Below are 17,355 nucleotides of genomic sequence, written 5' to 3' on the forward strand. Positions count from 1 at the left end.
TATTCCTGGTGGTGCTTGGGGGAACCATATGGGATGCCAGGGCTCAAACCCCAGTTGGCCAGCCAAGTGCAAGGCACTCTCTGCTGTACTACTTACTGCTCTCGCCCCAAAGCTGCCATTTCAAAGCATGCAATTCAGAGTCATTGGCACACCCAATGCTGGAGAGCTAGCCTCACCACTACTACAATGGAGTACTACTGCCCCAGAGCAAAGTCCAAACCGATTCAACAATCATTTTACACCCACCCTCCTTCAGGCCTGGAAATCTTTCTCCCTCCCCTCCCACACCCCCTACTTGGACCACACCAGGGCAGTGCTCAGTGCCTAATCACTCCTGGCAGAGCAGGGAGACTTTATACAGCGCCAGGGACTGAACCAAGGTTGGCTGCGTGCAAGGCTATCTCTTTCTCTCTAGGAACTCGCCTACTCTGGCATGGCATGTTAGTGAGGCCCACCATTATATACCCTTTTTGATTCCGGCTTATTTCCCATAGTTTAAATCCTCAAAGCATCATTCCTGTTGCATCATATACCAAAACTTCCCTCCTCTGAAGGCTATGGATAATATTCCATTGTATGTGTGCACCCTGATAAGTTTACCTGCTCCTCTGTGCTGGACCCCGGGACGCTAACCCCTGGGCCACTCGGGAGAACCCAAGTCCCTGTTTTCCATGTCCACCTTGCAATGGAACTTCGAGAGCCTGTTCATTCTAACTAACCTGCAGCTGGCCGGTACAGCAGGTAGAGCGCTTACTGTGCACGAGCTTTGATATCCGGAACTCCCCAGGGTCCACCCAAAGTCCTGCCAGGAGTATCCCAAGCAGAGCTGGGTGTATGAAAAAAAATTCTAACTTTTCAAAAGACTACGCAGCTCTTTTCTCCAGGAGAGTGAGGAGTCAACTCCTAGTGACCATGGGTCTGAGGGGGGCTGTGCCGCCAGCCCCCGGGAGAACAAGGCTGGAGATTGCTGAGCTCAGAAGCAGGCACTCAGGCCTGCTGGCACAAACTGGTCTTCTCTCCAGAATAAAGTGCTGGGGGCCGAAGAGTTAGTACAGCGGAGAGGTGCTTGTCTCACACACAGCCAACCCAGTTTCAATCCTTGGCACCATATAGGGTCCCCCAGGCACCACCAGAAATGATTCCAGAGCAGAGCCAAAAGCAGGCGCTATGCAGTCAGGTGTGACCCAAACACACACACAAAAAGGATGAAGTGTCAGGAGTGACAAAAGATAGGTTAAGGCACTTGCCTGGCATACACTGACCCCAGCACCACGATTCCTTGACCACTCCTGAGCACAGAGCAAGAACAGCCCCTGAGCTCCCAAATTATAGTAGTAAAATATAACAGAGAAATAACTCAAAGGGCTGTAACACAGGCTTTGCAGGAAGGCCCATGGGGGACGATTCCCAGCACCATGAGGTCTCCTAAGAACTGCAAGAAGCAACCATAGAGCATAAAAACAGGAGTTGCCTCTGAGCACCACCAAGTATGACAAAAAGAAAAAGAATCAAGCATTGCTTCTTCAAGAGCCTGAGAGCCTCAACAGCCACCACTGTCCTCTCTGCAGCAGCTGCCAGTAGTGACAAGACACACCCCCCGAGACTGCTGAGCAAGAACGGAAACAGACATTTTCCATTAAGCCAGGCCCAGTGGGATCTGCTAATCTCTCAGTGCCTCATTCCCCACGGCAGCCTCTTATCTTCCCAGCCACTGGCTCTGACAGACTCCCTCTCCAAAAAGCAATCACTAGCTGCAGGGCCAGGAGCCAAGGAGGAAATAAAGACCCAGAGCAGACCTCCCCCCCCCCAAAAAAAAAAAACCCCACAGGCTCTGAATTCTAATCACTATTCACTGCCTCTGTTGTACCCCAATTAGCCAGATTCATCAACTCTGCTCCCTGGTCTCCAGCAGCTTCTGCTTACCCCTCTTCAGCTGGGGCAGCATTTTCTCTCCCTTATTGCCCTCCTTAGCGCATCGCTGTGCGTTTCTATTTCTGATCACCATTTTTAGCAGACCCTGACAGACCAAAAGATACCTAGCTTCAAATACTCCTCTGCTACTCCCAATACTGTGGTTCTGGACGCACTACCTGATCACTATTTCCACTGTAAACAATGGAGGCTTCGCTGGATCACCTTAGTATATGTCTGAGACAGATGCGGTACATTCCTTCCTTTCCCTTTGTATGTAGGGTTAAAACTTAGCAGAGCTGGAATGACAGTACAGCGGGTAAAGCATTTGTCTCCTACACGGCCAACCCAGGTTTGACCCCCAGCACCTCATCTGGTCCCCCAAACCCTGCCAGGAATGATCCCTGAACACAGAGCCAGGACTAAGTCCTGAGCACCACCACGTGTGATCCAAAAACAAACAAATAAGCTTAGTAAAGTGGATGCTGAAAAGATATTGCAGTGGTTATAAGGGTGTCCGCTTTGCACACAGCTGACCAGGGTTTCATCTCCAGCACTCCACATGGTACTGAACCCGAAGGAGTGATCCCAGAGCACAGCACCAAGAGTAAGCCCTGACCACCATCAAGTGTGACCCCAAAACAAACCAAAAAGACCTTAGCTAAGGAAGTATGGAGGTTAAGGTGCTTGCTTTGCATGTGGCTGACCCTGGTACAATCAACCGGCAGGAGTGTGACCCCCTTCCCCACCACATACACACTGTTACTATCACTATCATCCCATTGCTCATCGATTTGTTCGAGCAGGAACCAGTAATGTCTCTCACTGAGAGGCTTATTGTTACTGTTTTTGGCATATCCAATACGAATGGGTAGCTTGCCAGGCTCTGCCGTGCGGGCTCCATACTCTCGGTAGCTTGCTGGGCTCTTCGAAAGGGGCAGAGGAATCAAACACAGGTTGGCCGCGTGAAAGGCGAATGCCCACACGCAAAGAAAAATCTTAACTAAATCTACTGCTGTCAACTATAAAACGTTTAACAGAAATGACCCAAATCAGTTTTGGCTGGTTGGTTTGGAGTGTTGATATCCAACCCAGAGGTTCCATATGCAAGGTAAGGGCTCTACCACGAGCTACATCCCCGGTCCTGAAACTACTCATTTCTGAGACAGTCCAGCCTCACAATTTCAAATGTCCACTCTAAGGTAAATGATCTGAAAGCCCAAGCAACACTAACACAGATAGCCTAAGCTTCTATTTACTCTAGAATGCACATTCTATACAGAAAATCCCCGCCGAACACATGCTCTTCTAGCTTTGGCCCACTGTGTCCTCATTTTAGAAGTCTGCATCCCCTAATTTCATGAAATCAACAAACGATCATTATTTGGAAGCAGCATGGGTGGAAGTAAGAGCCCAGAGGAGGGCCCAGAGGAGGGCGTGTGTTTTATGGATGTTCCTAATTCCTCAGCTAAGTCAGAAGCAGTCTGATGTCATGAGGAGCCCTGGGAGAGAATCTGGTGTTGCCTGCCCCCTGCCTGCAGCTCAGGGAGGTGCTGACCCAAATCAAACCAATCCTGTCTCTCACAGAAAACCAGAGTTGGGACTAGGATGACAGTTCAATTTAATTTTGCTTAAAATGATAACAAAAAAATCACTAGGGCTACAGCAATAGTACAGAGGTAGGGCGCTTGCCTTGCAGGGGTAGAACCCAGGACTAATCCACAGCATCCTATATGGTCCCCCCAAGCCCTGTCAGGAAAGATCCCTGAGCACAGAACCAGGAGTAAGCCCTGAGCAACACTGGGTATGGGCCACAAACCAAAAAAATGAAAATCAATCACAGTTGCAGGCCTCCCTGACCTGCAACAAAGGTCCCTGCAAGCAGCGGAGACTAGCCTGCACCCACAGACCAGTGCCGGGAGCAGCTGCAAAGACTCCCAGGAGCCCTTCATTTCCTAATTTCAGGACCTTTTGCATGTTCCTTTCTATGTTTAGGACATCCCCCACCCCCCATTTAAACTAGCTGGAACAGGGCTGGAGATAGTAACATTGGGTAGGGAAGCTGTCTTCCTTGTGGCCAACCTGGGTTTGATCCCCAGCATTCTATACGGTTCCCCAAGCACCGCCAGGAGTGATCCCTGAGTACAAAGCCTGCAGCAACCACCCAAGCCTTGCTGGATGTGACCTAAAAACAAAAATAACACTAGCTAGCGCTGACCTAACGGTGGTGACCCATCCAATCAAGTAAAGCTTCGATCTGCTCAATCTAGGGGCCTACAGAAAGGGTACCACCTCCCAGCTGCCTGAGCCCACAGGGCCCTCTGGAATCTTCCCCTTCACATCTCCAGTCTGGTAACACCCCTCCAAAACACACATGCTTCCTCCAGCTGTGTCCGCCCTCTGCTGCTTCCTTACCCACACTGCAACCATCTCTCATCTGAACCTTGCTCCCTCCCTCCAGGCCTTCCATCCTGTGATCAGAGAGGCCTTACTCCATTGCGCCCCCAGATTTATGTCCAAAGGCCTCAGCAGGGCACCCAAGGCCCTAAGCATCAGGCCTTGGTCTCTTCTCCAGGTCATTCCCACCTTCCTCTGCCCGCTATGAACTCCCAAAATAAAGCACTCTGCTCTGCACTCTGTCCTGGTTGCTCTGGCCTCCTGTTCACTTCTGATCTGTTTGGACATCATCTCCCCAGCTGCTGGTTGAACGCGTGCCAATAGGCTCGTTCCACAGCTCCAATTTGCTCCTGGTTCCTGGCTAGACTGAAATCTATTCTGTGGGCTGTCTCCTCCAACAATCCAGAACTCCTTGAGGGCAGGGTCTATGAAAAGGGCAGAGCAGCAGCCAATAGCAAACGAACAAAGGACTAAGAGTGCAGGGTGAGTAGTTCCTGCCTCCACACCGAATGAATACTCCACAGAAAATTTGTTAAGGAGGGCCAGAACAATAGTACAGAGGGTAGGGTGCTTGCCTTGCATGTGCCCACCCGGGTTCGATCCCCAGCATTCCCATATGGTCCCCCATGCACCACCAGGAGTGATTCCTGAGTGCAGCGCCAGAGCCAAGAGTAAGAACATTAGTTAAGGAATTTGACTGATCAATTCGGTCCTCAAAATGTTGTAGGAGCTAAAGGCTACTCAGCGCAAGAACCAAGGGGCACAGAAATGGAGGAAACACAATTACTTTAATGATGAAGGGCACCTACTTCCACTGACCATCTTTCTTATATTACATCGTCCCAGGTATTATGTGTTCAGAAAAAATTACCGACTTGAACCAGAACAAAAATGGGAAACTGAACCAGCTGAGAGTTAAGATTAGGCTTTATTTTAATAATCCACTTTGTAGTTCATCTCAGGACTTCAGTGAATGATACTTACAAAGGAGGGACAGAGGAGAAATCCACAGGGCTTTCGGCCACTTCAGCCAGCCTTCATGGAAGATTCTACCACCTCTACTAGCACTTTAAAGTGACCTTCAAAACAGGCACCTTCCACGGAGGAAGAAAGCAGGCTGACTCAGCACCATCTTCCCTGACAAAACAATTAGGCTCAGATCTAGTTTGGGACAAAGAGAATCCTGAGGAAATGACCTCTATCTCACTTCAAATTTTTGTTTTGGGGCCAAACCTGGCGGTACTCAGGATCACACCTGGTGGGACTTGGGGACCATAAGTGGTACTAGATAATAAAACCGAGTTGGCTGCATGGAAGCCAAGCTCCTTAACCACTGTACTATCTTTCCTGCTCCTCGTTTAGAACTCTTATTCTTTATTTTTTTTCTTTTTGAGTCACACCTGGCAATGCACAGGGATTACTCCTGGCTCTGCACTCAGGAATCACCCCTGGCAGTGCCCAGAGGACCATATGGGAAGCTGGGAATCGAACCCGGGTCAGTCACGTGCAAGGCAAATGCCCTACCGGCTGGCTATCGCTCCAGTCCCGAGAAAGATTTTTTTTGATCCTAGACTTAGAAATGATAAAGACTCACATGAGATGTCATTTCTCACCTAATGAAAGGGGGATGAGGGTATGGAGGAAAGTTTGGAAGATGATAGTGAAATTAGTATTGTGAGGAAAATTTGGGAACTTTCCTCCAAGAACCCACACGCACTCAGGTTCCTTCACTCAGAAGACACCCAGGCAAAACTATTCAGTACGTAATACTTTTAACTGTTCTACTTAGTGTTTTAAATTAGTATCAGGAGCCAGAGAGATAGTACAGCTAGGAAGGCACGTGCCTTGCATGCAGCCCACCCGGGTTCAGTCCCTGGAATCCCATATGGTGCCCCAATCCTACCAGGTGAGGTCCCTGAGCACAGTCAGGTGACGTCCAAAAAAAAAAGAGAAGAAAAAGAACAACTAGGGTAAGGGCCAGAGATACTAAAGCAGGTTCGATCCACAGTACCATGTAAGGTTCCCTTAGCACTACAGGAGTGATCTCTGAACACAAAGCCAGGAGTAAGTTCTAAGCAGTGCCAGGTGTGGACCAAAACAATGAGAGAGAGAGGGAAAAAAAGAACTAGGGCCAGCACAATGAATAAAACAAACCAGCCAGTCTTCATGGAACTGGATACCAGACAAGAGGCGATGAACTATATCCCATCTACAGGGCACCACGTGCAAAGGGGAAGACAAGTCAAAGAACGCAGATGGGGAGAGGAGGCTGACAGGAAGCCGCACTGTTTTGGTCTGGGGGTCCCACATGGTGGTGCTTAGGGCTTACTCCTGGCTCTGTGCGCAGGGATCACTGCAGGGAAGCTGAGAGGGTGGTCACTATGTGGTACCGGGATGAGCCTGGGTCAGCCAGGTGCAACGTAAGCGCCTTCCCATTACACTTATCGATGAGGCCAGGGAAGCTGTCGTTTCAACAGGAAGGCTCGAAAGGCCCTGGGTTTGATTCCCGTCACTGCAAACAAGAAAGGTAAAATAAAGCAGGCGAGGAAGTTCTGCCTGAGAACAAGTCGTTTGAATGAAAACTTGATCTAGGTGAGAGAGAAGACATGAGGGGGTGTGCGGGGAGTCGCGGAGGGCAGCAGGGCGGAGCGTGTCCGAGTCCCTCTCCGGGCATTTCACACGGAGGGCAGGGCAGGGAGCTGCTTCTCGCGGGTGACCGACGGGCGAGCTTTGCAGAATCAAGCCCCGCGTCCCCAGCACACTTCCTGCCCCAGGCTTCACAGTTCACAGCTGCCGTCCCCAGGGCCCTCGCCGCGGGTCTGCCACGATGCGCTCTGCCTCCGAACACCGCGCTCGGGGCCTCTCGGGGGTCTGCCGCCGGGGCTCCCACACACCTGCTCCCCGCCCCGGGCCCGAGCCCCCCGCCCCGCGTCTGGGTCGCTCGGGCCCGACGGTGGGCGGCGGCGGCGAGCGCGGCGCCCGCCCGGGGTCGCGGGGGTGGGGTGGGGGGCGCCGCCTGCAAGGGGCGCAGGTGCGTGCAGGCGCCCTGGGGGCTCCGCAGGGACACAAGCCCCAAACGTCCCAACGAGGCCGCGCGGGTGTCCGGTTCGCGGGTGCCCCGTGTCAGAAATCCGAAAGCTCTGGAAGCAAACGGGTCGTCCCCAGGAGGGAGCCCCAGAACCTCCGGAAGCCCCTCCGAGCGCTGCGCCCAGGCCCGATGGACAGTTTGGGGAGCCCCCCGCCCCGATACTCACATCCCCCTTATGCAGTTCCGGCGCCGCGATCTTCACGGGCTCGGTCCTCTTCTTTGGCTTGGGGAGCCCCAGGGGGGGCCCGGCACCGCCGACAGGGGGGGGCAGGTTGAGGCCGGGGCCGCGGGGCGCAGGCAGCCCCAACCCCAAGCCCTCCCCGACCCCCGCCGCTTCCACAGGGCTCACGCCGGGAGGCGGGGGGAAACCTCCCAGGCCGAAGGGCAACGGGGGAGGAGGCTGGAGCCGGGGGTCTCCGGAGGGTGGGGGCAGCAACAGCGGCGGGGGGAAGGCGGGGGCCATCATCTGGGGAGGCGGGGGTAGCAAAGCCGGGCCCTTGGGTGCAGGAAGAGACGCGAACAGGCCCCCCAAAGTGTGCCCCGATGTCGGGGCCGCCGCCTCCTCCTCCTCCTCCGGCTCGGGCTCAGCCTCATCCGGCTCACTCTCCTCGCTGCTGGCGTAAGCAACCAGCGACATGGCGCCTCCCGCCTTTGGGGCGCCCTTGCCGGCAGACGGGCCTATTTGAGGCCGGGGATGCCCAGAGGCCTAGTGGGCCCCGCCACCCGGCAGGCCGGGAAACCGAAAAGCCCGCCTTCTCCGTGCTCTGGGGTTAGCCCCGGCAGAAGCCCATGGAAACGGGTGATTTCCACCAAGGAAGGCTTTCCTCTTCACTTGAGCTCCTAGTCCCGCACAACTACACGCAGCTAATGGCCGCCGAGTCACTCCGCCTCCTCGTCGCCTCACCAATACAGGAACTACAACTCCCAGGGAAGACGTCGGCCACAGCCCCACTCTCGGCCGCGAGAGGTTCGGCGCAAGGCACGGCGGGAGTTGTAGTCCAAGGAAGAAGCCAGGGGCGCGCAAAAAGACAGGAGGAAAACCCGCCTCTGGCGCGAAGGTTCCTGGGAGAAGTAGTTTTTTGGGTGAGGGGGTCGCCTGAGGATTCCTAGAGGACTACAAGCCCCAAGACCCACAGCGGCAGTCACGGAGCCAGGCCAGAGAGCACTTCGGGACTTGAAGTACCGTAGCTGCGGCTTGGGCGCTGAGATCCACGGGGGTTGTAGTGCTCTTACAAACTGCAAGCAGTGTCGGGAGTGAGAGGGTGTCTGGGACAGTGGCGGAGTGAAGAAAACTGTTTAAAGGGGACGTGTTCTGTAAATGAACATTGAGTCTTGAGTGCAAGTGGACTGAAATCGAAGATGAAATACACCATCCTCCCAAAGACCCGGGCCTGAGTTAACATTATGAAATTGTTGCTGGGTAGAAAGAATCAAGACTTCAGGGGATGGGACTGGATAGTACATCGCGGGTACGGCCCTTGCCTTGAATGTGTGCAACCCAGGTTTCATCCCTAGCATCCCATAAGATCCCTCAGCACTGCCAAGAGTAATTACTGAGTGCAGTGCCCTGGGCACAGCTGGGTGTGGCTCAAAAGCCTAATCATAATAATAACAATAATAATAATTTTAAAATTTGAGATCTATGGGCTCGAGCAATAGTGCAGCCAGTAGGGCGTTTTGCCTTACTCGCTGCCGACCCGGGTTCGATTCCCAGCATCCCATATGGTCCCCTGAATACCGCCAGGAGTAATTCCTGAGTGCATGAGCCAAGAGTAACCTCTGTGCATCGCTGGGTGTGACCCAAAAAAGAAAAAAAAATTTGAGCTCTAAAGTTAAAGTGGGGTGGGCACGTGGAGCCATATCACAGGGGTAAAGCACTTGCTTTGCATCTGACCTGGGCTTGGTCTCCTCTCCTGAACCCCTCTAGGAGTGATCCCTGAGCACAGAGGTGTCAGCTTGAGCACAACTGTGTAACCACAACTCCCCACCAAAACATAATAACATCAAAATAGGTGGAAGAAGACCTCACCCTGACCCAGGAGCATATCCAGAAGCACATCCAAGGGCACGACTAGGGTCTAGAGATTGACCACTCTATTTACAACCATCCCACAGGGTCCTCCAAGTCAGCCAGGAGTTATACTTGAGTACAGAGCCAAGAGTTACCCCTGAGCATCACCAGATGTGGCCCAAAACCCAAAACAAACCAAAAAAATTGTATTTGTGTGTGTATATTATATATACAACCAAAAAATAAGGAGAAAGAACAGAGGTTAGTATTCTGGAGTTAGGAAAATAAGTTTGAATAAAAAATTATCTAAAAAGTCACACAGAGCTGGAGCAGGGTAGGGCAATTGCCTTGCATGCAGCCAACACGGATTTGATTCCCAGCATCCCATATGGTCCCCTGAGCACCATCAGGAGTAATTCTTGAGTGCATGAGCCAGGAGTAACCCCTGTGCATCGCCAGGTGTGACCCAAAAAGCAAAAAAAGTTACAAAAAATTAAAAAGTCAGACAAATGGTCAACAAACATATGAACGTATGCTCTTTATCAGGGAAATGCAAATCAAAACCATACCGAGGTACCCCTGACACCAGAGAGAATGACTTAGATCAAAAGGGGAAACAACCCTTTTGTTGAGGAAAAGGACCCACCCCACAGGATTCTGTAGATGGGAATGTCATTGTTGCAGCCATTTGGTTTGGGACTGGGGACAAACCCAGGAGAGTGCTCAGGGCTTACTCCTGGCTCTGTACCAGGGGTCCCTCCTGGAGGTGTTCAGGGGACCATACGTGGTGCCACGGTTCAAAGCTGGGTCAGTTGCATGCAAGGGAAGTGCCTTCATCACTGTACTGCCTCTCCAGCCCTGGTACTGCCATTTTGAAAACAACATAGTGCTTCCTCAAGAAGCTAATGGGCCGGAATGGAGCTCAGGCAGGTGTCTACCTGGCATGGCCGCCACTGGGCACAGAACTTCCCAGCACTGCTGATGCGGTCCCAAACCCCAGAACAACCTGGACCAGAGGAATAGCTCAAGGCGAGAAAAAAGTTAGACAGAACTACTGTATGACCTAGCACTTCCGCTTCTGGATTCATGAACTGTTAGTCATTAAAGAATATGAATCAAACCGAAATACGAAAGTTCTATTTCCCCCATGTTTGCTGCCTTGTTATTTACAACAGCTAAGATACAGGGAAGTTCCAGTGGATAAAGAAGTGATAGCAGGAATTACTATTCAGCTACATACATATATGTATATATATGCATATATACATATATATATATACACACACACATTTTTTTCAATGACGTTTTCCCCATTTGCAGCAAAACAGAAGGAGCTCCATGGGGATTATGTGAAGAAAAATAAATCCAAAGGAAAAAGACAAGTATGGGATGATTTCTCCCAGGGCTTCAAGATAAGTATATGAACATGATGAAAAGACAAAATGAAATGAAAAATAAATAGAGTCGGGATGTGTCTCAACAGAAAAGGGCATGAGCTCACCAGATTTCCCAGCATCACAGGAAGAGAGGAAGGGAGGATAGGAGAAAGGAAGGAGGGAAGGAAGGAAGGAGGGAAGGAGGAAGGAAGACAGTCAGGAAGGGAGGGAGGGAAGGAAGGAAGGAAGGAAGGAAGGAAGGAAGGAAGGAAGGAAGGAAGGAAGGAAGGGAGGGAGGGAGGGAGGGAGGGAGGGAGGGAGGGAGAGAGGGAGGGAGGGAGGGAGGGAGGAAGGAAGGAAGGAAGGAAGGAAGGAAGGAAGGAAGGAAGGAAGGAAGGAAGGAAGGAAGGAAGGAAGGGAGGGAGGGAGGGAGGAAGGAAAGGAGGGACGGAGGAAGGAAGGAAGGAAGGAAGGAAGGAAGGAAGGAAGGAAGGAAGGAAGGAAGGAAGGAAGGAAGGAAGGGAGGGAGGGAGGGAGGAAGGGAGGGAGGGAGGGAGGGAGGGAGGGAGGGAAGGAGGAAGGAAGGAAGGAAGGAAGGAAGGAAGGAAGGAAGGAAGGAAGGAAGGAAGGAAGGGAGGAAGGGAGGGAGGAAGGGAGGGAGGGAGGGAGGGAGGGAGGGAAGGAGGAAGGAAGGAAGGAAGGAAGGAAGGAAGGAAGGAAGGAAGGAAGGAAGGAAGGAAGGAAGGAAGGAAGGAAGGAAGGAAGGAAGACAGGGAGGAATTGAGGGAGGGAAGGAAGGAAGGAAGGCACCCCAAAGGCCAGTACTGCCATCTCAGCCACTCTACTATGTGGGACCCTCAGTGCCAGAACGAAAGTGTGTGCCCCACTAGTACAGAGCTCCAAACCACAGCCCCTGAGCACAGCTAGATGTGGCCCACAAAAGTCACGACAAAGACACATACGGTGCCGAAGAGACAACACAGGGGTTAAGATACTTACCTGGCATGTGGCTGACCCTGGTTCCCCAGCACCACACAGGGTTTCCTAATCACAGTCGGGGTCACTCCTGAACAGAGCGAGGCATAGCCTGAGCACCGGCGGGTGTGGCCAAACAACACCCATACCAGACCCATTTGTTGGGAAATAGAGCCTTAGAGAATAAATCCAATGGTGTTAACTTAAAAAATCAAAACCAGGCTTTTCTTTTATTCGGTTCTGTGATTTACAACATGCTATGATTCAACAGTGTCCCTACACCACTCCCCTCACTCACCAGTCACAGACCCTCCACCACCGTCTCAAGTTTCCCTTACAGCCCTCAACCCCTTTGATAAACTCAGTGCTATAGGAAGATTTCTCAGGGACCAGAAGAGTCTTACTTAATTTTTTTTTCTTTTTGGGTCCCAGCCGGTGATGCTGGTGGGGGATTACTCCTGGCTCTGCACTCAGGAACTGCTCCTGGTGGTGCTTGGATGACCATGTGGATGCCAAGGATTGAACCTGGGTCAGGGTCAGTTGCATGCAAGGCAAATGCCCTACTAGCTGTACTATCGCTCTGGCTCTTTAATTTTTTAATGACTTTATTTGTGGGGGTAGACTGTTTGAGTCATGCAAGGCAGTGTTCAGCAAACAGCTCTCAAGTACCCCCATGCTGTATTGGGGAGAATCAGACAGTGGTACATCTTGTCTAAAGCTTTTACCTCAAAGCATGCGTTCCATCCCTTTGGGTCCAAAGCCTCAAAACAGAAGTATTGTGTCTGAAGCAATAGTACAGCAGGTAGGGTGTTTGCCTTGCATGTGGTTGACCTGGGTTCAATCCACAACATCCCATATGGTTCCCTGAGCACCGCTAGGAGTAGTACAGAGCCGGGAGTAACCCCTGAGCATCGCTGGGTGTGACCCAAAAAAAGAAAACAAAACTAGAAGTATTTTTGGGGGCAGGAGGCACAGTTTGGGATAAACTGGCAATATTTGAGGATTCTTTCCCACTTGGGAGACTGTGCAGTGCCAGGGATCAAATCAGGGTCTACCATGAACAAGGCAAGCACCCTAACCCATCTGTTACCTCTCAACCTCCACATAAGTTTTTTCTTTTTTCATTTTTGGGCCATACTTCTTGCTCAGAGCTTATTATTTTTCTTTCTTTCTTTCCTTTTTTTTGCTTTTTGGGTCACACCCAGTGATGCGCAGGGATTACTCCTGGCTCATGCACTCAGGAATTACTCCTGGCAGTGCTCGGGGGACCATATGGGATGCTGGGAATTGAACCCAGGTCGGCCACATGCAAGGCAAAGGCTCTACCTGCTGTGCTCCAGCCCCGCAGGGCTTATTCTTGGCGAGGCTCAGGGTCACTGTCACTGTCACCCCTTTGCTCATCAATTTGCTCGAGCAGGCACCAGTAACATCTCCATTGTGAGACTTCTTGTTACTGTTTTTGGCACATCAAATACACCACGGGTAGCTTGTCAGGTCAGGCTCTGCCGTGCGAGCAAGATACTCTCGGTAGCAAAAAAAAAAAAAAAAAAAACTCTCCGTAGCTTGCCAGGCTCTCCAAAAGGAGCAGAGGAATCGAACCCAGGTCGGCTGTTTGCAAGGCAAACGCCCTACCCGCTGTGCTATTGCTCTAGCCCCTCAGGGCTTATTCTTGGCGAGGCTCAGGGTAACCCCACTTATGGTTCCAGGGATCAAATACCGATTGGCCGTGTGCAAAGGAAGCCCCCTACCTGCTGGACCATCACTCCAGCCCCAACATATGTATTTGTAAGAAGGAGAATATCATCATGCGCCTAAGTCAATAACTAACACACAGCAAACAATACCGACTGGGAACCAGGCACTCTTTTTGGTTTGGTTTCTGGTTTTTGTCTGGCAGCCACACCCGACGGCGCTTAGGGCTCTGAGCTCAGGGCTCATTCCTGCAGGGTGATATATGTGATATCAAGTTAGCCAAGTGCAAGGCAAGATAAGCGCTCTACCTACCAAACTGCTGCTTTGGCTCTCTGACAGATATTTATGGATTGATCTTTTAAATCCATAATACTGATGAGGAAACCAAGACTCAGGTAAGGTGAGTTGTTTAGTTGGTAAATCATGCAGTTGCCAAGTCATGTAGCTGAGACTCCAACGCAGGTAAAATGGGTGGGGTATGATTCAGGGCTAGAGCACATGCTTTGTTTTTGGGTCACACCCGGGGATGCACAGGTTTACTCCTGGTTCTGCACTCAGGAATTACTCCTGGCAGTGCTCAGGAGACCATATGGGATGCTGGGAATTGAACCTGGGTCGGCCATGTGCAAGGCAAATGTCCTACCCGCTGTGCTATTGCTCCGGCCCCTAGAGCACATGCTTTGTATTATGAGGTCCTGCATTGGAAACTAGCACCGCAGAAGAAAAGAATTAAACTCAGGTAAGCTGACTTCCAAGCCCACACTGACCATCCTCATCCACTGCAGAATGCCAACTGTGTCTGGGCCTAAAGTAGGCATCTCAGCAGCTCACCACAAAGGAACCCATTTCTCAAACTAGACATTACCCAGGATCGAACATAGTAAGTTATAAGGTCTGGAGAGATAGGACAGGGTTTAGGGAGCTTGCAGTGCATACTGCTGACCTGTTCTTGATCCCCAGCACCATATATGGTCCCGTTTTTTGGGGGAAGAGAGAGTAGGGGGACATACCTTCTTCCTGGTGGTGCTCAGGGCTTGCCCCTCGCTCTGTGCTCAGGGATCACCCCTGCTGGGGATCCGGGGACTATATGGGATGCTGGAACCAAACCTGGGTCAGTTGTGTGCAAGGCAAATGCCCTATCTGCTGTACTATCACTTTGGTCCCAAAGCATTTTTTGTTTTGAGGAGCTTGGGATCACACTCGGTGGTGTTGAGGGATCACTCCTGGTGGGGTTCAGGAGACCCTGTATGATGTCAGGGATCAAACCCTGGTAAGTCAGGTGCAGGGGAAGTGCCTTACCCATTGTACTAGTGCTCCATCCCCTACTTCAATGCACTTTAAATCAATCAATTCATCCAGTTATCATCAAAATTCCATCAGACAGGCACGGGAACTGAGACTCAGGTAGTTGTTCTGAAGCAACCCATCTCTAAAGGGGTCGACACTGAAACGTTTACCTCTAACTTTGCAACCTTTAATTTGGGGTGCTAGGAGTGGAAGGTGTCAGTGAGGGGCCTTTTCATTTTTGGTGGTGCTGGGGATCAAAATCCAGGTCTTGCGTTTGGGAGGTATGTGCTTTACCAGGAAGTCACATCCCTGGCTGGGACATGAGTTTGGAAACCACTGGCTTTTTTTTTTTTTTTCGCTTTTTGGGTCACACCTGGCGGTGCACAAGGGTTACTCCTGGCTTTGCACTCAGGAATTACTCCTGGCGGTGCTCAGGGGACCATATGGGATGCTGGGAATCGAACTCAGTTCAGCCGCGTGCAAGGCAAACGCCTGTGCAAGGCAAAATCCCGCTGGCTGTGCTATCGCTCCAGCCCCATGGAAACCACTGGCTTTAAAACTCTCCATTCGCCCCTCTCCTCTGTTTTCCAGACGGAGTGCCAGGCCAAGGAGCGCGTGAGGAGTAGGTCAGAGTGCAGTGCGGAGTGCAGAAGCCAAAGCCAAAACTCCAGACTGGCTCAGGAGTGAACGGGAAGGAAGCCGACAGTCCCCCCAAATCCAGGGGGCAGGTGAGATTGCCATACCTGTGATCTCCTTTTCACTTCACAACTAACCCTTGTCTGTAGCCACAACTTTTACGTGGAAAGCAGCATACTGAGACAGTCTGGTTAAATCCCTTGCCATGGGAACTTGAATGGATCCCACAAAACCACCTGCCCGTTTCTGTAGCCTCCCGCTGAATATATGTGTGTGTGTGTGTGTGTGTGTGTGTGTGTGTGTGTGTGTGTGTGTGTCTCCGGGGTGCCGGGAATCTGGGACTTTTAGTCCCACGTTACAGAAATAGTGGTTCTAAGCAGTGGGGACACCTTGGAACCTATTAGAAATACAGACACACTAAATCCAGGGAGTTCAAATTTGCCTTTTAGGAGGAGTCCCAGGTGATTTGTTTGCATATCAAAGTCTGCAAGGCATGAAGTTAGGCCTGAATCCCTGGGGAGGTTGGCTTAAGCTCCCCTGCTTAACTGACCCTCTGTGGCTCCTGGCTTGGTTTTGAGGGGCAGCTGTGAGCTGGTTGACGCTGTTATTGTAAGGAGAACTTAGATATTAAATTGCAACCAAGGCCTGGGAGATTATTGCGACAAAGGGAACCCTGGTTGTTCACATGCAACCAACATCTGCATGGTGGACTGAATGGCAGGCCCAAGAGATTTCTTGTACGAGGATTTAGAAGTGTTATTGCCACCTCCAGACAGGCTATTATTATGCCACCAAGGGATAGAACTCCTGGCTTTAACTAAATTGGGGTGCACTAAATTGGAAAATAGTTCCTAAGTATGATTGCTGCACAACCACGGAGAATATTTATAACATTGGTCTTGGACACTTCAAGGAAACGTCTGTGATCTGGGATTTTTCGGAAGCATTTTTAAGGGCCCCAACAGTCTTCTCTCTCAACAAGATGAAGAATAGAAGGCATTAGCCTGACAGAATCTGTACCATTATGCTGCCTTTCAAATTGGAATGCACTGTAGCATAAACACCAACTGGAATCTAGCTGCTCTGTTGTAACAAGTTGGGATTTGCTATAGAAACAAATGGGCAAGTAGGCTGAGGGTGTGCTCACAATTGCCACAGGACCTCGAAGGGTGTCCTACCGTGCCAGCTGCGCCTGTAGACAAGGCCAGAGGGACTCCTCTGCAAGGGGGAATTCTGTGGAGACCACACTGTTATAAAGGCAAAACTTGTGCAATGCACTGCCATGGGCATACAGACACAACCATCTGATATGAAGGCTAGATGGGCCAACCACGAGCCTGGGCTCATGACAAGCAGCCTCTCGGAGCATGAAGTGGACAGGGCGGTCTTGTTTTTGGTTTTGGTGCCACACCCAGCTGTTCTCAGGGCACACTTCTGGCTCTGTACTCTGTACTCTGTATTCACTCCTGGTGGGACTCCAGGGACCAAATGCACTGCTGGGGATTCACAGGTTGGCTGTAAACGTTTTACCCACTGACTTATAGCTCAGCCCTAAGGCGGTCATGAAATCTCACCTTACAGTGGAGGAAAGGGTTCCAAGAAATTCAGGGAGCCCATAAGTTTCTCACGCCTGGCACAGAACAGATGAAGATGGAAACTAGCTTCTGCCTCCATCCTGCACTTCCTTGCCTATATATGGAAGTAGGAGCAAGAAAACTTGCCAAGGAGCATTTTACCTATTCAATTTCAAATACCTGGGACCACGGAAAGAGTTCAAAGAGCTGAGGTCATATTTTGCCTGAAAGAGCCCTGGGTTGAACCTGGGAAACCACATGGTCCCCCGGCACTGGTCTGAGCAGTAAGTACATCTCCCACCCCCATCCCAGTAGAGTCATGCTGGATGAGAGCCCTGGATGCATCTGAATGTGGCCCTAAGACAAAAACAAACAAATAAAAACAATGAAAAACTAACCTCAAGTATT

The 17,355-nt window shown here is 51.1% G+C and overlaps 1 protein-coding gene across 1 annotated transcript in view; it reads right to left on the reverse strand.

Annotated features, from left to right (window-relative positions):
* PRCC (proline rich mitotic checkpoint control factor) overlaps positions 1-8,295 on the reverse strand; it is a 28,758-nt gene extending 20,463 nt beyond the window's left edge. Inside the window, exon 1 of the mRNA XM_004619324.2 lies at positions 7,563-8,295. Within this exon, the coding sequence (XP_004619381.1) occupies positions 7,563-8,033 (471 nt within the window). The 5' untranslated portion in view covers positions 8,034-8,295. The remainder of the gene's footprint in view (positions 1-7,562) is intronic.
* Between the last annotated feature and the right edge of the window lie 9,060 nt (positions 8,296-17,355).

Source organism: Sorex araneus, chromosome 5, assembly GCF_027595985.1.
Source record: "Sorex araneus isolate mSorAra2 chromosome 5, mSorAra2.pri, whole genome shotgun sequence".
NCBI lineage: Eukaryota > Metazoa > Chordata > Mammalia > Eulipotyphla > Soricidae > Sorex > Sorex araneus.